This window comes from Oryctolagus cuniculus, chromosome 13, assembly GCF_051225735.1.
Source record: "Oryctolagus cuniculus isolate XC-2025 breed Fujian yellow rabbit chromosome 13, ASM5122573v1, whole genome shotgun sequence".
NCBI lineage: Eukaryota > Metazoa > Chordata > Mammalia > Lagomorpha > Leporidae > Oryctolagus > Oryctolagus cuniculus.
The window spans coordinates 13,212,291-13,238,180 of NC_142879.1; the positions used below are offsets into that span (position 1 = coordinate 13,212,291).

General features: G+C 38.2%; 1 protein-coding gene across 5 annotated transcripts in view; it reads left to right on the forward strand.

The window, feature by feature from the left end:
• Window positions 1-25,258, forward strand: part of LOC138843009 (complement factor H) — a 45,443-nt gene extending 20,185 nt beyond the window's left edge. For 3 of the 5 annotated variants that reach the window (XM_051820426.3, XM_051820427.3, XM_051820428.3), the window contains 5 exons: window positions 402-599; window positions 5,966-6,160; window positions 6,952-7,128; window positions 22,349-22,531; window positions 24,271-25,258. In XM_051820426.3, coding sequence (XP_051676386.1) covers window positions 402-599; window positions 5,966-6,160; window positions 6,952-7,128; window positions 22,349-22,531; window positions 24,271-24,491 — 974 coding nt within the window. In that variant the 3' untranslated portion in view covers window positions 24,492-25,258. Of the gene's footprint in view, window positions 1-401; window positions 600-5,965; window positions 6,161-6,951; window positions 7,129-18,240; window positions 18,545-22,348; window positions 22,532-24,270 lie in introns of those variants that run through there. The other 2 variants (XM_070054916.2, XM_089312025.1) reach the window with 2 other exon arrangements.
• The last annotated feature ends 632 nt before the right edge of the window (window positions 25,259-25,890 follow it).

Here is a 25,890-nt window from a genome sequence, read left to right on the forward strand (position 1 = left end):
GTGTAATGAAAAGAATATTTTATATTGAAAATATTTTATATATATTTTATCTTGAAACCTTACATCATGATAGAAAGAACATGAAGTATAATTGTCACTGTTTTCACTCCTGTGAGCAAAACTGAGATTACAAACCTTGGGATATTCTGTAAATACTATGTAAAGTATCTATTTATGCATATTTTACTCCTCACAACAAAAAGGACACAGATGAAAGGGGATATTGACCAAAAGGTTGATACTAGAAAAATGACACATATATCCTTGAAAGTTTCAATATTTAAATTTTTGACTATTTGTTCAAATTACACTTATTTTAAACTCCCAAATATTAGTTGATTTTGTTTTTCATTTTAAACATCTTATTTGGGTTTTATCCTTGATTTCTCTTCTTCATATAGAAAAAAGCCCATGTTCTAAACCGCCTGACGTAGACCATGGAAGAATTAGATCATCTATATTTCCAAAAGAAGGGGAAGGCAGAGTTTACCCACATGGCACTAAATTAAGCTATGTTTGTGAAGATGGTTTCGGCATATCGGGAAGAGATGGAATAACGTGCCACATGGGAAAATGGAGTTCTCCACCTCTCTGTGTAGGTGAGGATGGACCACGTGAAAATTCAAATTGTTTTTATAGTTCAATTCAATAAGCATATCTATTGTCAAAGTCAAGTTATAGAATTTATTCCTACACATATGGTGTCATTCACATACTTTACCACTGAAATACTTTCTGCATATTTTTATCAACCAAAAGTAGAACAAACAAACAAAAAAATACTAAGATGGATAACATATTAAGCTGTTCATCAACAGTCAGGAAGAGGGCTTCAAATCACCGTTTCTCATAGTGTTCATTTCACTTTAACAGGTTTCCTTTTTGGTGCTCAGTTAGTTGTCACCTATCAAGGAGAACATATGGTATTTGTCCCTTTGGGATTGGCTTATTTCACTCAACAGAATGTTTTCCAAATTCCTAACAGGGATAACTTTTCAGTTAAAATTTAAACACCTACGAATAATTGTGTGTTAATTGCAGAGTTCAACCAATGGTACTAGAACAAAAAAAATACTAAAATGGATAAAGTATTACATTGTACATCAACCATCAGGACAAGAGCTGATCAAGTCACTGTTTCTCATAGTGTCCATTTCACTTCAACAAGTTTCCCCTTTGGTGCTCAGTTAGTTGTCGCCAATCAGGGAGAACATATGATATTTGTCCCTTTGGGACTGGCTTAATTCACTCAGCATGATGTTTTCCAAATTCCTCCATCTTGTTGCAAATGATTGGGTTTCATTGTTTTTGACTGCTGTATAGTATTCTATAGAGTACATGTCCCATAATTTCTTTATCCAGTCTACTGTTGATGGGCATTTGGGTTGGTTCCAGGTCTTAGCTATTGTGAATTGAGCTGCAATAAACATTAATGTGCAGACAGCTTTTTTGTTTGCCAATTTCATTTCCTTTGGGTAAATTCCAAGGAGTGGGATGGCTGGGTTGAATGGTAGGGTTATCTTCAGGTTTCTGAGGAATCTCCAGACTGACTTCCATAGTGGCTTAACCAGCTTGCATTCCCACCAACAGTGGGTTAGTGTCCCTTTTTCCCCACATCCTCTCCAGCATCTATGGTTGGTAGATTTCTGAATGTGAGCCATTCTAACTGGGGTGAGGTGAACCTCATTGTGGTTTTGATTTGCATTTCCCTGATTGCTAGTGATCTTGAACATTTTTTCATGTGTCTGTTGGCCATTTGGATTTCCTCTTTTGAAAAATGTCTATTGAGGTCCTTGGCCCATCTCTTAAATGGGTTGTTTGTTTTGATCTTGTGGAGTTTCTTGATTTCTTTGTAGATTCTGGTTATCAACCCTTTATCAGTTGCATAATTTGCAAATATATTTTCCCATTCTGTCGGTTGTCTCTTCACTTTCCTGACTGTTTCTTTTGCAGTACAGAAACTTCTCAATTTGATGCAATCCCAAATGTTAATTTTGGCTTTGACTGCCTGTGCTTCTGGGGTGTTTTCCAAGAAGTCATTGCCGGTACCTATATCTTGAAGGGTTTTTCCAATGCTCTCTAATAAATTGATGGTGTCAGGTCGTAGATTTAAGTTTTTAATCCATGTTGAGGGGATTTTTGTGTAAGGTGTAAGGTAGGGGTCTTGCATCATGATTCTGCACGTGGAAATCCAATTTTCCCAGCACCATTTATTGAATAGACTGTCCTTACTCCAGGGATTGGTTTTGGACCCTTGATCAAATATGAGTTGGCTGTAGATGTTTGGATTGATTTCTGGTGCTTCAATTCTGTTCCATTGGTCTATCCATCTGTTTCTGTACCAGTACCATGCTCTTTTGATTACAACTGCCCTGTAGTATGTCCTGAAATCTGGTATTGTGATGCCTCCGGCTTCGTTTTTGTTGAACAAGATTGCTTTAGCTATTTGAGGTCTCCTGTGTCTCCATATAAATTTCAGCATCATTTTTTCTAGATCTGAGAAGAATGTCTGTAGGTTTTCTAGATCTTTGAGGTGAATTGAAAGCTCATCTATTTGGTGCCTTTCCAATTTCTTGATGTAGGCACCTATTGATATAAACTTTCCTCTTAACACTGCTTTTGCTGTATCCCATAAGTTTTGGTATGTTGTGCTGTTATCCTCATTTACTTCCAGAAAATTTTTTATTTCTCTTTTAATTTCTTCTATGACCCATTATTCATTCAGGAGCATGTTGTTCAATCTCCATGTGTTTGCATATGCTCTAGGGATTCCTGAGTTGCTAATTTCCAACTTCATTCCTTTATGGTCTGAGAAGCTGCATGGTATGATTCTAATTCTTTTGAATTTGCTGAGACTTGCTTTATGGCCTAGTATGTGGTCAATCCTAGAGAAGGTTCCATGTACTGCTGAGAAGAATGTAAAATCTTTAGCTGTAGGATTGAAAGTTCTGTAGATATCTGTTAGATCCATTTGGGCTATAGTGTCATTTAAATCTACTGTATCCTTGTTGATCTTCTGTCCTGTTGATCTGTCTGTTTCTGAGAGTGGAGTATTGAAGTCCCCCAGTACTATTGTATTGGGGTCTAAGTCTCCCTTTATGTCCCTTAACAAATCTTTTAGATAAACCGGTGCCCTGTAGTTAGGTGCATATACATTGATAATTGTTATATATTCTTGTTGTATTGATCCCTTAATCATTATATAGTGTCCCTCTTTGTCTCTCTTAACAGTTTTTGTGGTAAAGTTTATGTTGTCCGATATTAAGATGGCTATGCCTGCTCTTTTTTCATTTCTGTTGGCATGGTATATCTTTTTCCAGCCTTTCACTTTCAGTCTGTATAGATCTTTGTTGGAAAGATGTGTTTCTTGTAAGCAGCAAATAGATGGGTTTTGTTCATTAACCCAATCAGCCAATCTGTGTCTTTTAACTGGACAGTTCAGGCCATTAACGTTCAATGTGACTAATGATAAGTGGTAACTTTGCCCTGCCATTTGCCAAAGGTAAGTTCTAATATATGCTTTGAATTCCCTGTGATCTTTTGCTGTGAGGTTTCCTTCCTTCACCTTCTTTCATATTGATGACCGTGTTTCTGTGTTTCTGTGTACAACACATCTTTAAGCATCTTTTGCAGGGCTGGACGAGTGGCGACAAATTCTTTCAATTTCTGTTTGCTATGAAAAGTCTTTATTTCACCTTCATTCACAAATGATAGCTTTGCAGGATATAATATTCTGGGCTGGCAGTTTTTCTCTCTTAGTACCTGGGCTATATCTTGCCATTCCCTCCTAGCTTGTAGGGTTTCTGATGAGAAGTCAGCTGTGAGTCTGATTGGAGATCCTCTGAGAGTAATCTGACGTTTCTCTCTTGCACATTTTAGGATCTTTTCTTTATGTTTCACTGTGGAGAGTTTAATTACAATGTGTCATGGTGAGGATCTCTTTTGGTCGTGTTTATTAGGGGTTCTATGAGCTTCCTGTACTAGCATTTCTCTGTCTTTCTCCAAACCTGGGACATTTTCTGCTAATATCTCACTAAAAAGGCCTTCTAATCCTTTCTCTCTTTCCATGCCTTCAGGAACTCCTAGAACCCGAATGTTGGTTTTTTTAATAGTATCCTGCAGATTCCTGACAATATGTTTTAGATTTCTAATTTCCTCTTCTTTTCTTTGGTCTGACTGTATCCTTTCCTGTTCTCTGTCTTCTAAGTCCGATATTCTCTCTTCTGCTTCACCCATTCTGTTTGTAAGGCTCTCTACTGTGTTTTTCATTTGATCTATTGAATTCTTCACTTCATTATGATTTCTCGTCACTATCCCAGTTTCCTGTTGTACTAGTTGTTTTGTTTCATTTTGATTCCTCCTTAATATTTCATTTTCACGAGAGAGATTTTCTACCTTGTCCATTAAGGATTTCTTTAGTTCAAGAATTTGTTTTTGAGAACTTCTTAATGTTCTTATCAATTTTTTGAGATCTGCTTCTTGCATTTCTTCTAACTCATCATCTTCATAATCTTGAATTGGAGTGTCTTTTTCATTTGGGGGTGTCATGGTGACTTCCTTGTTTTTATTACCTCGGTTTTTGCGTTTGTTATTTGGCATATTGGAGATATTTGGTTTCTTCACTGTGGTGTTTTTTCTTGTTATACTATGACTCTAGATTAAGTGGACTGTCTGTTTTTGATGGAGCCTTAGAGGCTTGAGATGGGTGTGGCCTGAGAGCTCTGTTTGGTGTGCCAAAGGTGACACTCCCACGTTAGGCGTAGTAGATCTCTCTCTCTCTCTTTCTTTCTTTCTTTGATTCAAAAGGGAAGTAATTCCGCACAGCTGAACGAAGTTGGAGGTAGTTAGCAGGCAAATGATATAACCACAGGAGCCAGAGATCAGAAGCTCTTTCCCAAGGACCACACAGGGAATCTGTTCTGCCCTCAGAGTGGGCTCAGATTCTCCTTCAGTCTCCCACTGGGTTGCCAAAGTTATGTAATTGTAGCGTCTCTGGAGAGTACTCACGTGAATGTGAGTTCTGTGAGTTCTCTCCCCCACCGTCTCTTTTTTCACAGTCTCAGTTCAGTAGCACCACAAATTTACTAGGTCCTAATCTCCTGTTAATTCGCCCCACCCAGAGTCAGGTTTTTCTGCTAGGCTCAGGGCCGGTGCAGACCTGAGGTCGCTCTGCTTATGACGTATGTCCAAGATGGCGCCTGCTCTTTGTCTTGCTCGCCCTTGAGAGGTGAGCGGAGAGAGAGAAACCCGTGTCCGTACCAGTCACCTTTTTTTTTTCTCTCTCTCTCTCTTCCAGTTAGCCTGGTGAACTTTTCCCCCCCAGGGGTCGTTCCCTCTAGTCTCCTCTTTCCGCTTGCCTGCCGGTGTCTCAGGCTATTGAGGTTCGGCTCACCTCGCGTTCCAGCGCTGGTGTGTTGAGTCTGCTGCTGGTGTCCCGAACTGTGGGCTCCCACGCTCTCCACGCAGGTCCGCTGTGAATCACGCGTTCCGGAAGAGTTTCTTCTTCTGTTTCCTTCCCTACTCTTCCTTGAACCTGCAGTATCTCCATTTTTATTAAACTGTCTCTCCCCGGACTATCAATGTGCTCCCTTCCTATTCCACCATCTTGCCTCTCTCCCATACCTTCACCTCTTAACAAGAATGTTCATTTAATTAGCTGGAGTGAGGATATGTCATATGTACTCGAGGAGAATTTGTAGTATAAGTCTGTGCCCTTTTTTTCTGAACTCTTTATACTAATTTGTAGATCCTTATGAATGACAAGACACATTTTCATTTTCATTAACAAAGAGTCCCCCCGCCAGTCATCTGAATTCTATAACTTGCCTTATTCTAAAAACCTTATTTCAATGGGTATAATTATGGTATTAAGAGAATATAATTCATTGACCAAATGATTCAACTCTGATGTGATTGTTCTATAAAGTAAAAGATTATTTGTACTTTTTTTGTTTCTTATTGAAAGTGAAACCCTGTGATTTTCCACAAATAAATCATGGACGTCTGTATTATGAAGACAGATATAGACCATACTTTCCAGTAGCTGTAGGAAACTATTATAGCTATCACTGCAACCCCGATTTTGTGACTCCTTCAAATTCATACTGGGATTACATTCATTGCACCAAAGAAGGATGGTCACCCGAAGTGCCCTGTCTCAGTAAGTACCTGTCTTAGCAGTTAGATTTACATAAATATTCCCAAGAGTGCAAAGAAGAGCACATTAGTGCTAACAACTAAGGCTTGCATGACAAGAACAGAACCCAGGAAGGTGAGCCTTCGCCTAGTGGTCAGACACCTCTGGATCACTCGCTTCCTGTTTCAGAGTGCCCGAGTTTTAGTCCCGATTTTGCCCCAATTCCAGCTTCCTGTGAATGTGCATTCCTGGATGCAGCAGTGGATGGCTCAAGTAGCCGGATGCATGTCACCCACGTGGCAGACTTGGATTGGGTTTCTGGCTCCTGGCTTCAGCTGGCCCATTCCCAGCTATTGCAGACAGTGGAAGAGTGAGCCAATGGATAGAAGCTTCCCCTCCTGTCGCTATCTCTCTCACTCTCCTTCTCTCTCAGCTTCTCAAATAAATAAATAAACTGAGAAATAGACAAATAAATATGAAAAATAAAATGAAAGAAGAATTCTACAACAAATGACCTCAATAGATTTTTCTTTTATAAAGAGCTCTTCATAAATATCATGTGACAAATATTGAGATTTTTTACAAGAATCTCGATACCTTTTATGTATATAGTGATTATAAAACTAAAGATACATAGCATGGAATATTGATCTTTCTTTTTTAATAAGCATTTAATAGTAGTTTTAGTTTTCTTAATTATAGATTATTTTTGGATACATGTACTTTATCATTTAAATATTATAAAGGTAATTTATAACTTATGATTTTGACCAAATTACTACTCTTACCTTTTACAACATTTTTATGATCCCTAGGAAAATGTACTTTCAGTTATGTGGAAAATGGATATCGTCCGTCTTCAGAAAGAGCATATTTACAGAATGAATCTGTGAAAGTTGACTGCTATCCGGGCTATAGTCTTCCAAATGAGCAGACCGAAATCACATGTACAGAGAATGGCTGGTCCCCTCTCCCCAAGTGCATACGTGTCAGTAAGTAAAGTGCTCTGAGACCTCAGTATGTTCATCATTTCCTAATACTCTTCTCCAGTGGGAAGAAAGAAGATACATCTCTCCATCTCTCCCTCTTTCTCAATAACTGTACCTTTCAAATAATTAAAATAAATCTTGAAAAACAGATACACATTAAAAGTCTCTAACTCAGTTGACTCAAAATTGTCATAAAATTTTAATTTAGGCCAGCACCGCAGCTCACTAGGCTAATCCTCTGCTGTGGTGCTGGCACCCTGAGTTCTAGTCCCGGTTGGGGCGCCGGATTCTGTCCCAGTTGCTCTTCTTCCAGTCCAGCTCTCTGCTGTAGCCCGGGAGGCAGTGGAGGATGGCCCAAGTGCTTGGGCCCTGCACCCCATGGGAGACCAGGAGGAAGCACCTGGCTCCTGGCTTTGGATTGGCACAGTGCACTGGCCGCAACACGCCAGCCATCCCGGTCACTTAGTGTGTGAACCAAGGGAAGCAATACCTTTCTCTCTGTCTCTCTCTCTCTCTCACTGTCTAACTCTGCCTGTCAAAAAAAATTTAATTTAAAATAGAAAATAATACCATTTTCACAAAAAAAAAAATGACCTTCGTGCATTTAAGTACTTTCCACTGTACTGTGACCGAGTTTCCCTAGCATATATAACTAGAAATGGGTTTTTCTCAGACATGGTTTACATTCTGCCTTACAAGGTTTTCCTAAAATGGGTGTACCAGTGTACACTCATATGTACATTTCCTTGTTGGTCTGGCTAATGATCAAGTGATAACCCACTTTAATATTTACAGAAAGAGTGGCTATAAAATGCTATAGCATGGTAGTGTTAATGGGCATTTCCTATTACTTGAGTTAGACATGTATATTCATAGGTCAATGGCAGTAAATTATTCTAATCTGTGAAATCTAGTGTGATGGTTATTTAAATTTACCTTTTTAAGGGTTTTTATGCTGAAGAATCTTAGTCATTCTACATGTTAATCCTCTTTCAATTATATGTATTGTAAATATGTCCTTGTTTTCTGTGGCTTGTGTTTTTCTTTTCATTATATTCTAAAGAGAAATTGTTCTATTATAAAATTATAAGTATTTTTATGATTAATCTGTTTCTTTCTAAAGTATTATTTCTCTTCTTTAAAACCTAGTGACATTATATTGAATTTTATTTTAAGAAGTAATGGTATCCTTTTTCATATATTTAATCCATTTTGAATTTATTTTCATGCAAACTAATAACCATAATTCCTTTTTTAAAATTATGGGAAATGACATTTTCCCAGTACTCTGTTATTGTACCTTTCTCATATGTTAAATGATTACATATTAGCTATTCTTCTGGATATTCTATCTTATACTATTTGTAAATAATTTTCCCAAGTGTTTTATCTTAATTACTATAGATTTAGAATAAGTATGGGGGGCGGAGCCAAGATGGCAGAATAGTGAGGGTGCGCACTGATAGTCCGGGAAAATTTAGTTTAATAAAAGTGGAGTTATGGTAGCCTCAGAAAAAGGATCAGGAAAAAATTGCAGAGGAAACTCTTCCGGATCTAGTGGCTGTGACTTGGAGGACCTACTGGCAGAGCAAGGTCGCCCACCGCGCAGACGGGAGCCACAGGATCTGTGCGCCAGTGCGGGAAGGGGAGTGGATGTCACAGAGACACCAGCGGGGAGAGCAAGGGTGCCCAGGGCTCCAAGTCCACACATCGGCGCTGTAAGGGGAGGTGAGCTCAGTAACCGGAGACATTGGCAGGGAAATGGTGGACAGAATCTAGAGGGAAGCGGGCTTTGAGGCGGGAAAGTTCACCAGACTGACTACAGGAGAGAAGGAAAAAAAAAAATTGGTGTGTGTGGGGGGGTGTACTGGTACAAACAAGTTTCCCTACAGGGCAGTTGTAATCAAAACAGCATGGTACTGCTACAGAAACAGATGGATAGACCAATGGAACTGAATTGAAGCACCAGAAATCAACCCAAACATCTCCAGCCAACTCATATTTGATCAAGGATCTAAAACCAATTCCTGGAGCAAGGACAGTCTGTTCAATAAATGGTGCTGGGAAAACTAGATTTCCATGTGCAGAAGCATGAAGCAAGACCCCTACCTTACACCTTACACAAAAATCCACTCAACATGGATTAAAGACCTAAATCTATGACCTGACACGATCAATTATTAGAGAACATTGGAGAAACCCTTCAAGATATTGGCACAGGCAAAGAGTTTCTGGAAAAGACCGGGGAGGCACAGGCAGTCAAAGCCAAAATCAACTATTGGGAGTGCATCAAATTGAGAAGTTTCTGTACTGCAAAAGAAACAGTCAGGAGAGTGAAGAGACAACCGACAGAATGGGAAAAAATATTTGCAAACTATGCAACAGATAAAGGGTTGATAAGCAGAATCTACAAAGAGATCAAGAAACTCCACAAAAACAAAACAAACAACCCACTTAAGAAATGGGCCAAGGACCTCAATAGACATTTTTCAAAAGAGGAAATCAAATGGCCAACAGACACATGAAAAAATGTTCAAGATCACTAGCAATCAGGGAAATGCAAATCAAAACCACAATGAGGTTCACCTCACCCCAGTTAGAATGGCTCACATTCAGAAATCTACCAACAACAGATGCTGGCGAGGATGTGGGGGAAAAGGGACACTAACCCACTGTTGGTGGGAATGCAAACTGGTCAAGCCACTATGGAAGTCAGTCTGGAGATTCTTCAGAAACCTGAAGATAACCCTACCGTTCGACCCAGCCATCCCACTCCTTAGAATTTACCCAAAGGAGTTTAAATTGGCAAACAAAAAAGCGGTCTGCACCCTAATGTTTATTGCAGCACAATTCACAATAGCCAAGACCTGGAACCAACCTAAATGCCCATCAATGGTAGACTGGATAAAGAAATTATGGGATATGTACTCTTTAGAATACTATACCGCAGAAAAAAAAAAAACAATGAATTCCAGTCATTTGCAACAAAATGGAGGAATCTGGAACACATCATGCTGAGTGAAATAAGCCAGTCCCAAAGGGACAAATATCATATGTTCTCCCTGATCGGTGACAACTAACCAAGCATCAAAAAGGAAACCTGTTGAAGTGAAATTGACACTATGAGAAACGGTGACTTGATCAACATAGCCCTGACTGTTAATGAACAACTTAATACATTATCCCTCTTAGTAGTTTTTTTTTTTTGTCTGTTCTACTTAATACTACTGGTTTAATTCTGTAATTAATACACGGTTATTCTTAAGTGTTGAAATTTAAATGAAATGTGATCCCTGTTAAATATAAGAGTGGGAATAAGAGAGGGAAGAGATGTACAATTTGGGACATGCTCAAGCTGACTTGCCCCAAATGGTAGAGTTAGAAACATACCAGGGGATTCCAATTTAATCCCATCAAGGTGGCATGTACCAATGCCATCTCACTAGTCCCAGTGATCAATCTCAGTTCACAATTGATCATAATGAAAGGACTAAGAGTCAAAGGGATCACATAAACAAGTCTAGTGCCTGTTATACTAACCGATAGAGTAAATAAAGGAGAGAGCGATCCAACATGGGAAGCGAGAAACACAGCAGACTCATACAATGGCAGATGTCCTAAACAGCACTCTGGCCTCAGAATCAGCCCTAAAGGCATTCGGATCTGGCTGAAAAGCCCATGATTGTATTTCAGGCATGGAAAGCCAAGACACTCTGGAAAAAAAAAAAAAAAACAAACAAACAAACAAACAAAAAAACAAAAAAAAACCACCAAACACCTAAATGAAAGATCTATGTGAGTGAGATCCCAGTGGAAAGAACAGGTCTTCAAAGAAGGAGGTATCTTTCTCTGAAGGGAGGAGAGAACTTCCACTTTGACTATGGGCTTGTCTAAATAAGATAAGAGTCGGAGAACTCAAAAGGCTTCCATAGCCTTGGAAACTCATGACTGGAGCATAGGGAGATTACTGATGCCATAAACAGGAGTGTCAAATTGTTAAGTCAACAACAGGAGTCACTGTGCACTCACTCCTCATGTAGGATCTCTGTCCTTAATGTGCTGTACATTGAGATTTAATGCTATAACGAGTACTCAAACAGTATTTTTCAGTTTGTGTTTCTATGTGGATGCAAACTGTTGAAATCTTTACTTAATATATACTAAACTGATCTTCTGTATATATAGAAAATTGAAAATGAATCTTGATATGAATGGAAGGGGAGAGAGAGCAAGAAAGGGGAGGGTTTCGGGTGGGAGGGAAGTCATCAGGGTGGGGTGGGGAAGCCAATGTAGTCCTTAAGCTGTACTTTGGAAATCTATATCCATTAAGTAAAAGTTAAAAAAAATAGAATAAGTATTAATAACTTATTATGGGCTTACACAATAATCATTTGCTTTTTTCTATCTCTACTTTGGGGGATGCGTAGCTATGATATCTGTATATTTTAATCAGTTCTCCAGAACTTCATATCAACATATTTATATTTGCATATATTTTATTATATCTGACTTTACTTCACAAAATGTTCCATTCTTCCAAGTTTGTTTCTTGCATCATTAATTCATTCATATTGTGAAGAAATATAAAGATACTTCAAAAGGTCATGGAAAATGAAATGAAATTAAAAGATAAATTCTCACTGGTGATGGCAGTGGTGGGTGCCTTTGAACCCAGGCCTGCTGAATCCACAGCACTCTGGGGAAAGATCGTCAGTTCGAGTCTGGGGTTGGAAGGAGTGACTCTGACTCCAGAGAAAGGGGCACTGGGACTTCCAATGTACCCTGTCCCCACACGCTGGGCATGGCCTCAACAGAGCTTGGGGATGGGGTAGGCTCTTGCTGGGTGTCCTTCCTTGCCACACTTGAAGCCAGCCCCAGGGGTTTTAGAGAGTGTTGGCCAGGGTGTTTTTTGGCTGCTTAGAAGTGTGGAAGAAAGTGGCTGGTATTTAGCATGATCTCGTTTTTGTGTTTGAGTTTTAGATTTTCAGATTCCTCTTCTCTATGAAGACCCTGAATACAGCTCTTATGAGATCCTTTTGACATTATGCACCTAGTGGCTTTCCTTTGGTCAAAAATATTCTCCTTCATTTTTTTTCTTTTCTTTTTTTTCGACAGGCAGAGTTAGACAGTTGAGAGAGAGAGACAGATAGAAAGGTCTTCCTTCCGTTGGTTCACCCCCAAAAGGCCACTACAGCCTGTGCGCTGCGCCGATCCGAAGGCAGGAGCCAGGTGCTTCCTCCTGGTCTCCCATGGGGGTGCAGTGCCCAAACACTTGGGCCATCCTCCGCTGCACTCCCGGCCACAGCAGAGAGCTGGACTGGAAGAGGAACAACCGGGCGCCCGAACCAGGACTAGAACCCATAGTACCGGCACCGCAGGCAGAGGATTAGCCTAGTGAGCTGCAGTGCCAGGCCTCCCTCCTTTTCATAAGAGGAGATGGAGAAATTCATCCTGAAATATCCTAAGCAAAATGATCCATAGTGTTTAGAGGTACTTCCTTCCTGTCATGTTTAGCAACTGATTCTTTGTTGGAACCTGTTAAAGGAAATCCTGGTCCAAGCTCTACAGCATCATACAGACTTCAAAAAATTCAGTAATGACATTTATTTAAATTTTAGTGTTATGCTGCTTGTCTCTTCTCTATCTTCTTCCCAGTTATTTCAAAGATTGATGCAATGTGATCATACTTTACTTCCACGTTGCGTTTTAACACAAAGTAAACTACACAAGCCATTCTATTATGATTTTATTGCCATCTTCCTACACAGATTACTTAATAAACATTTAAGTTGCCCATTCTAGTTTTTGATTAGTCCATTACATTTTTGGTCATGTATGGTTAGTTTACTGAACCCAATATTTTTTAGGCCTTTGTTGCACTACACCTACAATAAATTGGATTTAAGATGATATGTGTATTAGTCCATTTGCTGTGGCTACCACAAAATATGAAGTTGAGTACTATATAAAGAAAATAGATTTATTTAGCTCACAGGTTTGGAGGCTGAATATCTAAAGTTAGGCAGCCTTATCTCAGTCTCTGGTGAGACTCTTGGCTGTGACACAACATGACAAAGGTCTCATGACGGGGCAACTTTCCAGAGGAAGAGATCACATGACAGTCAGGTAAAGGCTGGAGAGGGACAGCTTTTGCTCTTCTAATAGCAGTTCACTCTTGGAAGAACTAACTCTCTCTGTAAGATCAGCAGTACAATCTTTGAGGGCAGAGCCCTCAATGACCTAATTACCTTCATCTAGGGTGCCCTTCTTAAGTGTTCCACCCCCTTCACATCAATACATTGGGAACCAAACCTTCATCACAAAAAACCTTGGTAGACACACTCAAACCATATGTAAATTATACTCATATACACCTGGGAGGTCTAACTTAAGGGGGTGGTCTTCGGATAATGTAGAGACACTCAGAGGCCCTGTGCTTTAGGTTATTTGGATACTTTTTGGTCATCCTATAATTAATCATTTTTAGCTTGATCTTCAGATAAAGGTATCAACATTGTATCATGAGTATATACTGTCATCAGTGAATCATAGTACTCTTCAATTGATCAGATCTAAATTTCTCATAACCATTGTATGACAATAAGGAGAGGAATTCAAATATTCTTCAGTGGGTACAGTAAACATATTACAGTATTTACAGAAGATTGCAAATAGACTGTAATTTCCTTTAAAACGGTCACTAGAGAGAGTACATTAGCAAATGGATCACTTAGCTTGTGACATTTGATTTACTAGTATCATTTTGACTAAAGTTATGGATGGTCTGACCTTTTCAGTATTGAAGATTCTTCCATTAGCCTAGTCTTTTTTGCCCATTTTAACTAGTTAAAAAGGAAGTTGTTGGCATTCATATACCAATGTCTAAAATCTTTAATGAAAGTTGAAAATTTTTAATATGCCTCCAGTTACCAGTTTTTAAAAAACTTTACCTCTAGAAAATCTATGATTTTGTTTTTGTTGTACAGCTCTATGACATCTGAAAATCAAATAGTCTTATAATTACCAGCAGCTCTCTCACTACAATACTGCCCTCTGCTACACCTTTAGAGTCACAAGGGTTTTACCCTGAACCCTGAAAATCACTGATCTGTTCTTGATACCTGAAGTGTTGCTTTTTCCAATGGGTTATAAAACCTATAGAAGAGAATCTGCTGAGTGTGGCTTTCAGTGAGCACAATCCATGTTGTTGGGTGGATCCATGGTTCATTTCCTTTACTGCCGACTATGGCTCCCTTGTACTGAGCACCACACTCGGTTAGTCCATTCAACTATTGAAGGACATCCGGGTAACGTCTTCTTTTTGGGCATTTGTGAATCCTGCTGCTAAAGATATTTACATATAGATTTTTGATATAAATATAAATTCCAATCTCATGAGTAAATATCTAGAAGTGGCTTACTGAGTCCATAGTGAGCACAGATTTATTTATTGTAAGAAATGTATCTGGTCATGCTTTGTGGTGTAGTGAGTAAGCCGCTGCCTGCAACACTGGAATCCCTTATGGGCTCCAGTTTGTATCCCCATTGCTGCACCTCCCATCCAGCTTTCTGCTAATGCACTTAGGAAATGGAGAGGAAGATGGCCCAAGTAGTTGGGCCCTGCCCACCCACATAGGAGACCCAGATGAAATTCATGGCCAAGTTAGTAATTGGAGCCTATATAGGTTGTTGGAGTCACAGGCTGCAGCTTAACCTGCTACACCACAACGTGGCCCATCGAGTATTACATGTTGAAAAGATTATCCATTTTCCATTAATTTATTTTTGGCCATTTGTTAGACAGCAATTGCCCACAAGTTGGACTCTATTTCTGGACTCCCTCAACTCTTTCATTTTTCTTATGTTAATACTTCAAACAGTATCAAAGATTATTTAATTATTATCACATTATGAAGAACAAAAATCTTGTGATGAGAGCCCTCTCTATTTACTTTTGAAGAATTAGTTTGCTTTTTTCTCCTTGCCTTTCTGTATGACTCTTATAATTACCTGTTCAACAGGGAGTAAAATGAAAAGAATTATTAAAAAAGAGAATTGTCTTGTTCATATGTACAAAAAGATGTATGTGTTGATTTTGATTAGTATGTATTTATAGACCAAATTGGGAGAATTATCATAATATCTTTGGGTATTCAATCCACAAACATTTTATATTTCTGTGGTTTTTAGATATTGCTTGATTTCTTATGGTAAAGTGATATAGTTTCAGCATAAAGATCCTGTATGCATTTTGCTACATTTTTAATTAGTTCATGTTTTTTCATGTCTAGATATTAGCACACCAATGTTATCTATATTTTCTTGAGTGAACAATGGAAGTTTTTGGCATTTGAAAGTTTTATTAGTTCATCTAGGTTGTTGAATTGATAGGATACTTTTGTCCACAATATTCCTTTATTGTTCTTCTCAGATATATACAAACTACAGTGATGCTATTCTTGCCCTAGCCAATGCTGGTGATTTGTGCCACCTGTACTCTCTCTCTCTCTCTCTCTCTCTCTCTCTCTCTCTTTTTTTTTTTCTGATAACCCTGTTTAAAAGAATCAGTTTCTGGGATCTCCTAAAGAGAAATGCTTTTTCTTGCATTGTTTATTTACTTATTTATTTTTCTTCTTTATTATTTTAATTCTGTTCTTACTGGTTTATTTCTTCTGCTTTTTCTGCTATTTTAGCATTGTAGCTACGGTAATTGATGTGGAGCCTTGTTCTTCCTGATACCAGTGATAGTGCAGCCTGTTTATTCCACACTGCTTCTCTGTCATTCCGCAGATTTGGATTGTGGTTTATCCATTGGCTTCAGTTAGGCGTAGCTTGAGCACTGCTGAAAGAGTCTTCCACTCAGACTGACCACATTGGAATGTCAGCCTGTTTTGCTGGTGCTCAGTTGACCTTATTGATCCCTGGAAGTCATTCTTTCTCCCTGTTCCTGCAGTCCTGTCCTACCTGGAGCATGTCAATATTCAGCCGAAGATCCAAGGGGTCATGCTATAGGTGTTCAGAGCTCGTCCACTCCAAGCTCACTTCTGCTCTGGCTCTCTCTTCTGCATATTCCAGTAACCTCAATCCCTCGGAAAACACTGAGTTTGTTACTTTTTTCCAGCAAGACTGATGTCTTTGCTTAGATTCTTTCTTTCTGTGCTGTTTTCTGGAAAATCCCTGCAAGTCTAAAACCACTTGAAACAGAGTGCACATCATTTGCTTATTTTCTCTGTAATTACGGTCAAGTACTCCTTGTTTGCTGATACCTGATGACTGTTATTTTCATCTTTTTATTCCAGTTTCCTGATTGTGTCTGGGACTCGGTTTTTCTTGATTATTCTTGCCTGATGTTTACCAATTTATTACATTTCTTTACAAGCTTTACCTGCGTTCATTTCCTCTATTATTTTATCTTCTCATATGGATATGGATTTTTTCAAAATTTGTACTTATGTTATGTTTGCTTTATTCTAATCCTGAAGTAGAAGCAGTAGGTTATTTTCAGTATTTTCTTTTATAACTCTTAGGTGATGAAGCTCTGTCTCTATTGTCATCTCATTAAATTACTATATATGATTTAATTAATTATGATTTCATTAAAGCTGTTTAATATTTTCCTCGTTACTCTTTATATGTATATAAGTAAAGATAGTTCTGGGTGGTCCAACAAATGAATTAATATAAATACTTTGAGGAATTGTGATGTTAGGGTAAGGAGAAAAATAAATGTGTGTTACTCTTCCTTATCCTGTTTGATTCCATATATCCATACGGTTATAAGCACTCAATTATGATAACATTTCAAATTTTCAGAGACGAAATTTGTGTCAAAAAATGTTGGCAGATTCCTGACCCATTAGATTTCAAATAATTTCTTAGGAATATTAATGTTTAAACCTTGCTTTTTTTAAATTTACAAACCATCTATTCGGGGTGTACAATATTCATGCATTTCATATATACAAATTTAGGCAGATAGTAATTCTTCCCATCCTACAGTTCCTCTGGCCCACCCTCCGACACTTATTCCTCCTCCCTCTCCTATTCAAATTCTTTTTTTGTACAAAGATATATTTTCAGTTAACTTTATACTCATAAGATCAACCCTACACTAAATAAAAAATTCAAAAAATGGTATTAACAAAAAAAAAACCACTAATCCTCAGCAGTTAAGACAGGGGCAGCTGAAAAACATTGCATCTCAAAGTGTCAATTTCATTTCTATTTCTATTTCATTTGTGTGGATCACCTTTGAGGTACTCTTAGTTACCACAGATCAGATAGAACATATGGTATTTGTCTTTTTGTGACTGGCTAATTTCACTAAGTACAATGGTTTCCAGTTGCTTCCATTTTGTTGTAAGCCTCAGGATTTCATTTTTCACTGCTGTATAGTATTCCATGTTGCACATAAACAATGATTTCTTTATCCAGTCTTCAGTTGATGGTCATCTGAGTTTATTCCGTATTTTAGCTAATGTGAATTGAGCTGCCATACACATGGGCTACAGAGAGCACTTTCATATGCTGATTTCATTTCCTTCAGATAATGAGAAGATAAAATATTGGAGGAAATTAACACAGGTAAAGCTTGTAAAGAAATGTAATAAAATTGGTACACATCAGGCAAGAATAATCAATAAAAACCGAGTTCCAGCCACAATGAGGAAACTGGAGTAAAAAGATGAAAATAACGATCAACAGGTATCAGCAAACAAGGATAAATTGGATAAATTCCCAGGAGTGGAACAGCTGGGTCATTTGGCAGGTCCATCTTCAGATATCTGAGTTATCTCCATACTGTCTTCTACAGTGTCTGCACAGTTTACATTCCCACCAGCAGTGGATTAGGGTACCTTTTCGCCTACATCCTCACCAGCATTTGCTTGTTGATTTCTGTAAGAAAACCATTAAATTTCATGAAGTGTCTTGAACAACTACCTTTGGAAACTCATAGCTTTTTTTCTTAGACACAAGAAGTTGAACAATTATACTTAATCCAGGTTTTTATTTATACATGACTCATTGTTCTTACATGGGCATCTTAATATTATTAAAGTCAATGTAAGTATAATTAAACATGGATGTCTTTTCTTCATTCTTTTTCTCTTTTAGAAACATGTCCTGAAAGAGGTAAAGGATTCCATTTGCCCAGGTTCTTTAGGACTCAAGAACAACACAAAATGTGCTGTTTGCTCTGTTTGGGAACTTGTGTACAGTGGATGATATATCAGAGTGCCTATGTTCATGTTCTGACTCCAGTCCTCATTCCAACTTCCTGTAAACATCAGCCTAGAAGAGGCAGCTGATTTCTGAAATATTTGGGTCCCTGCCAACCTCATGGGAACCCTGGAATGAACTGAATTGCAGGCTCCTGGCTTCAGCCTGGCTCAGCCCTGTCTGGAGCTTTTGAGGAGTGAACCAGCAGATTGAAGCTTCCCTTGACTTTTTCTGCCTGTCTCAAATTAAAAACAAAAAATTATATCTCTCATATTAAGGACCTGGAAACTTTAAATATTAATGTACAACAGTGAGATGATAGAGATATTGAAACTTGTAACATTTTTAAAAACCCAATATGATGCATAAATCTGAAAGAATTATAGGAAAATTTTAAAAATTCACAGAATGGGCTTCATAATAGATTGAAGATGACCAATGGACAAATCTGTGAATTTGTAGATAAAACAACACAAATTACTCAGTTTCAAAACCAAATAAAACAAAGAACTGAACTTCATCAGTTTTAGAAGAATACAAAAAATTAGAAATGTAGAAAGACAAGAGAAAGTGTATTTGACTGAAAACAAATGCGAAAAAATAATGGTAGTGTGGCTTCCTGGCTTCCTTAATTGGATACCAACTAAACTGGTGCTTAATTCTTTGGTTTTGAACAATGTTTCACAGTTATGCAAGATGTTAGCATTATAGAAAGCTAAATGAAGTTTGTGTTCTTGACTTTTCTATAAATCTAAAATTATTCTGAAATTAAAAGTTAAAAAAAAAAGTGAAAATTTGCCACATTGAGGATAAAGCATCAAACCGTATTCCAAAAACTGAATGAACTCAGACAATCCCAGTGACATTCATGCCATCATATGTCATATTGGAACTGCTTAGAAATAAATAAAAAGAAAACAAATCTTGGGGGAGCCAGTGTTGTGACATAGTAGGCTAAGCCCTGGCCTGCACGTGCATCCCATATGGGTGCTGGTTCATATCCCTACTGCTCCTCTTCTGATCCAGCTCTTTGCCATGGCCTGGGAAAGCAGAAGATGGCCCAAGTCCTTGGGTCCCTGCACCCTTGTGGGAGATCCAGAAGAAGTTCCTTGCTCCTGGCTTCAGAGAGGCCCAGCTCCGGTTGCTGTGGCCATTTGGGGTGTGAACTCGTCGATGGATGATCTTTCTATTTGTTTCTCCCTCTCTATCTGTAACTCTACCTCTCAAATAAATAAATAAATCTTTAAAAAAAAAAAACAAATCTTGGAACCTGCTACATAGAAACTATGTATTTCCTATTAAAGCAAACATCAAATGAAAGTGGGTTTCTTACCAGTCACCATGGAGGCCACAAAGAATTGGCACATTTTTCCAGTGTTGAAAGAACTGAACCAACAACCTCAAATTCTAAATCCAAGGACACCATCCTCTCAGATAAAGACATAAAGACATTTTCAGGCAAACGAAAACCAAGAGACTTTGTCTCCAGCAGACCTACCCTTAAAGAACTAAAGAAATTTTTCAAAGAGAAATGGGAATAAAAGTGAAAGATCCCACGACTTCAGGAGGGAACAAAGAACAATACAGTGGACAAACAGAAGAGTAAACATTGAATAGACATTATTCCTCATGAACTAGCGCAATTATGTTTGGTGTTTGAAGCAAAATTAGATCATGTGATATCAACATATGTACCGAACATACTTAAGGCATTTATATCCCAGGGTCTTTCTATGTTGTTTTGAATATAGCATGTCTAGGGGTCCGTGCTGTGGGGTAGCAGGTAAAGCTGCCACCTGCAGTGCTGACATCACATATGGGCGCCAGTTCGAGTCCCAGCTGCTCCTCTTCAAATCCAGCTCTCTCCTTTGGCCAGGGAAAGCAGTAGAAGATGGCCCAAGTTCTTGGGTCCCTGCACCCGTGTGGGAGGCCCAGACAAGCTCCTGGCTCCTGGCTTTGGATCAGCACAGCTCCAGCCGTTGCAGCCAATTGGAGAGTGAACCAACAGATGGAAGACCTCTCTCTCTCTCTGCTTCTCCTTCTCTCTGTGTAACTGTGAAATTCAAATAAATAAATAAATCTTTAAAAAAAAAACCTAAATAGACATTTTTCAAAAGAGGAAATCCAAATGGCCAACAGACATGAAAAATGCTCAGGATCACTATCAATCAGGGAAATGCAAATCAAAACCACAATGAGGTTTCACCTCACCCTGTTAGAATGGCTTACATACAGAAATCTACCAACAACAGATGCTGGTGAGGATTTGGGGAAAAAAGGACATTAATCCACTGTTGGTAGGAATGCAAACTGGTAAAACCACTATGGAAGTCAGTCTGGAGATTCCTCAGAAACCTGAATATAGCCCTACCATACAACCCAGCCATCCCACTCCTTGGAATTTACCCAAAGGAAATTAAATTGGCAAATATAAAAGCTATCTGCACCTTAATGTTTATTGCAGCTCAATTCACAATAGCTAGGACATGGAATCAACCTAATGCCCATCACAGAAGACTGGATAAAGATATTATGGGATATGTATTCTACAGAATACTATACAGCAGTAAAAACAACAATAACAACAACAATGAGATCCAGTCATTTGCAACAAAATGGAAGAATCATCTGGAAAACATCATGCTGAGTGAAATAAGCCAGTCCCAAAGGGACAAATATCATATGTTCTCCCTGATCTGTGACAACTAACTGTGCATCTAAAAGGAAACCTGTTGATGTGCAATGGACACCAAGATAAACAGTGACTTGATTAGCCCTTATCCTGACTGTCTGGGAAGAACTTACTTCTTTATACCTTTTAGTATTTTTTTGTTCTACTTAAGATCATTGGTTGAACTATTTTTTTATTTTTATTTTTTTGACAGGCAGAGTTAGACAGTGAGAGAGAGAGAGACAGAAAGATCTTCCTTTTTCCGTTGGTTCACCCCGCAAGTGGCCACTATGGCCAATGCGTTGCAGCCGGCGCACTGCGCTGATCCAAAGCCAGGAACCGGGTGCTTCCTCCTGGTCTCCCAAGTGGGTGCAGAGCCCAAGGACCTGGGCCATCCTCCACTGCACTCCCAGGCCACAGCAGAGAATTGGACTGGAAGAGGAGCAACGGGGGATGAACTCTTTATTAACACACAATTATTCTTAGGTGTCTAAATTTAACTGAAAAGTGATCCCTGTTAAATATAAGAGTAGGAATAAGAGAGGGAGGAGATGTACATTTATATTTATTAAATAAAAGTTAAAAAAAGAAGGCAACTCCCTTTGAAAATATAATAAAAAATAAAATAAAACAGTATGTTTAGGAGTTAAATTATACTAGGTGGAAATGTTCTTCTACCTAATGCAAAAATTCCCTTTGCCTTTTCAAATTTAGATTCTGTGGCTTTTCTCAAAAAGTTGGTGTGTCTTTTAAATAAAGAAAATCAAGGGAAAAAAATTAGAGCCGCAACAAGCACTGCTGTATGATGCACTTAAGAACCAGAAATGTGGGGCCAGCATTGTGGAGCAGCAGGTTAAACTGTTGATCACAACATGCCATTCCATATCAGAGCAATGGTTCAAGTCCCAACTGCTCCATCAGCTCCCTGCTAATGAATCTGGGAAGGCAGCAGAAGGTAGACTAAGGCTTGGGCCCCTGCCACCCATGTGTGAGAGCAAACTGGAGTTCCTGTATCCTAGCCCTAGCCTAGCCTAATCTGGCTGTTGTGGCCATTTGAGGAGTGAACCAGCAGATGGAATGTTAAAGATATCTCTCTCTCTCTCTGTCTCTCACCCTTTCTCTCCCTTTCTGTCATTTTGCCTTTCAAGTAATACAATAAATCATAAAAACAGCTTAAAATATAACTCAGTTTATGTGATAAAATTTCTTCTAGAAAATACTTTTTAAATCTCAAGATCCAAGATTCATGATACTATGCATTGTGCTGCAATTTTATTAGTTTTCTTAATCAGTGGTTTGATTTTATATCTCAGTAACTCATATATTTTTCAGATTCTACAGGAAAATGTGGACCTCCTCCCCCAATTGAAAATGGAGACATCACCTCATTGTCATTACCAGTATATACTTCAGGTTCATCCGTGGAGTATCAGTGCCAGTCCTTGTATCGACTTGAAGGTGACAAGAAAATAATGTGCAGAAATGGAAAGTGGGGAAAACCACCAAAATGCTTACGTAAGTACTTTAACATTCTCATGGACTCTGGAAAGTCAGTGATGTAAGAATGGAGTCTTGCTGTTTATAGTAGAGTTTTCACAGATGACTAATAACTGTTGTGATGAATGCTTGACCTCCAAGTATTTATATGTGAGGTAATAAAGTTTAGAAAACTTTTCATTTTTATATTTTATTTTAAAATATTTAATTGATAAAATTGCATGAATTTCAAGTGTACAGATTGATGATTTGATCTATTTCTAATGAAATGCTTACCACAATGAGTAACCAATACACTATTATTAAGTAAAGTCAACATGCTTGTATGTTGAGCCCCAAGATCTTATTCATCTTACACCTTACAATTTGCACTCTTTTACCTAAATCTTAATCAAACAAAACCAGTAGTGAAAGGTTCTAAAATGTGGAGTTCTTGACATGATAATTGTTATGACTCTTTGGAATTAATATCATTTTCACATGTTAAAAATCACATTTTTATATCACTGACTATTTTTTCAACTTTTATTTAAAAAATATAAATTTCCAAAGTACAACTTTTGGCTTATAGCGGCTTTTTTCCCCCAAATGATCCTCCCACCCACAACCATCCCATCTCCCACTCCCCTTCCCAATCCATTCTTCATCAAGATTCATTTTTAATTATCTTTATATACAGAAGATCAATTTAGTATAAACTAAGTAAAGATTTCAACAGTTTGCACCCACACAGAAACACAAAGTTTAAAGTACTGTTTGAGGACTAGTTTTACCATTAATTCACATAGTACAACACATTAAGGACAGAGATCCTACATGGGGAGTAAGTACACAGTGACTCCTGTTGTTGATTTAACAATTGACGCTCTTATTTAAGACGTTGGTAATCACCTGAGGCTCTTGTCATGAGCTGCCAAGGCTATGGAAGCCTCTTGAGTTCGCCAACTCCAATTTATTTAGACAAGGTCATGGTCAAAGTGGAAGTTCTCTCCTCCCTTCAGAGAAAGGTACCTCCTTTGATGGTCCATTCTTTCCACTGGGATCTCACTCACAGAGATCTTTCATTTAGTTTTAGTTTTTTTTTTTTTTTTTTTTTTGCCAGAGTATCTTGGCTTTCCATGCCTAAAATACTCTCATGGGCTTTTTAGCCACATCCAAATGCCTTAAAGGCTGATTCTGAGGCCAGAGTGCTGTTTAGGACATCTGCCATTCAATGAGTCAGCTGTGTATCCTGCTTCCCATGTTGGATTGCTCTCTCCTTTTTCTCTCACTTACTATTGTTTAAAAGTTTTATTTTATTTTTTGGAAAGGCAGAGTTACAGATAGATTTCTTCCTTCTGCTGATTCAATCCTCAAATATCTCTATTAGTGAGGGCTGGGCCAGGCCACGTACAGGAGCCAGGAGATTTACCTGGGTCTCCTACACAGGAGGCAGGATCCCAAACACATGGGTCATCTTATGATGTTGTCTCAGACCATGAGCAGGTAGCTGGATCAGAAATGGAACAGCCAAGACTTGAGCCAGTGCCCATATGGGATAATGCAGGTGGCAACCGTATCTGCTACACCACAATGCCAACCCCAATCACTTATTATTTTCACTGAATTTCATCAATATGAATCTCTAAAGACCTTCTATAGAAAGGTTTAAGAAAGACTTCCTGGTCTATTATATAACATTCTACTTCTAAACATGAACGTTTTTGGAGAATATTTGTGTACTATTTAATGTTTTCTGTTCATTTTTCTGCTTTCAGATGCATGTGTAATATCAGAAGAAATCATGGAAAAATACAACATAACATTGAAGTGGAAAGAAAGACAAAAGCTTTATTCCCAAACAGGGGACACAGTTGAATTTATATGTAAATATGGATATCATCCAACAACTTCACAGTCATTTCGAAAAACATGTCAGGATGGCAAGTTGGAGTATCCTCGTTGTGTGAAAAAAGCAGGAAGATATTACCATTATTAAAATTTTCAACTTTATTCAGAGTTTTTATTAATGTAGTTCTCAATTTTGTTTTTCAAGTATTGTTTAACTCATCTTTGCTGTTAATTAAGGATATGTATTGATCTGTGATGATGAATTTATAATCTGAGAGACTAGTGCCACACTTCTTTTAAAGATTATTAGCTAATGTATTTGAAAGGCAGAGTGACTAAGAGGGAGAGGCATAGAGAGAGTGAGAGAGAAAGAGATCTTCCATTCCCCAAAGACCTGCAACTGCCTTGGCAGGGCCAGGTTCAGGGTAGGAGCCAGGAACTCCCTCCAGGTGCCCCACATGGGTTTCAGGAACCCAAGTACTCCAATTACCATCTGCTGCCTCCAATGTATATTAGTTGTAAACTGAATTGGAAGCACAGATCTGCTGGCTCTATGATATGGGACGTGAGCATCCCAGGCTGTGAGTGTCACACTTCTCAGAAGCACTACACTAAACCTGATGAACGAGGAGCAAGGACTTAGCCTGGTGGGATACCTACATCACATGTGAGAATGCCTGGGTTCATGTCCTGGTTCCACTCCTGATTCCAGCTTCCTGCCTCACTGGGAGGCAGCAGGTTGATGGTTCAAATGGTTGAGTCTCTGTCAACTATCTGGGAGACCTGGACTGAGTTTCCTCCTCAGCCCAGCTCCAAAGTTTGTTGAGCATTTGGGTTGTGAGGCAGTGGATGGGAACTCTATGTCTGTCTGTCTTCCTCTCACATGAATAAATAAAAATTAATAAATAAATAAAACTCGATGAAGCAAAATTCTGTGTTTCCTGTTCCTATAACGTCTATGGTGAGAAATTAGCTATACTTACTTCAGTCTGGCCTCTATGCATCACTCTCTTAACACTCTCACAGCTTTGTAGCTAGTGGTTTGGAGGCATTTCACAGGAAATGCAATGTATATTATTTTCATCTAGAAAATTATACCACACAAAAATATAAAATCAAATACTCATATCTTATTTATAACAATAAGATATAATTACTCCTGAATACCTAGCCATCGGTAGATGAATTATACCACAATTATTAAATACATAAATTTCTATAATACATCAATCTAGCAGTGATATAAACAAATCATTAAAGAAAACTACAATTGAGTATATGACTATCATAACCCTGACACAAAAATCAAAGTTACATGACACACAAATGCACATATACACACATAAGACTTTGTTTCCTGATTTAATGTTTCTTTCTTAAAAAACTGTCAGGATATGGGGTAAAATATGTTAAAATTACTTGTGTTTAGAAATAGTAATGTTAGCAGCTACTTAATTTTCTTATCCTTATGTGTATTTTTCAATTGTTCTACTTTAAACATACAATAGTTGAACCACAAGAATATATTATTTTAAAATTCAGATGTT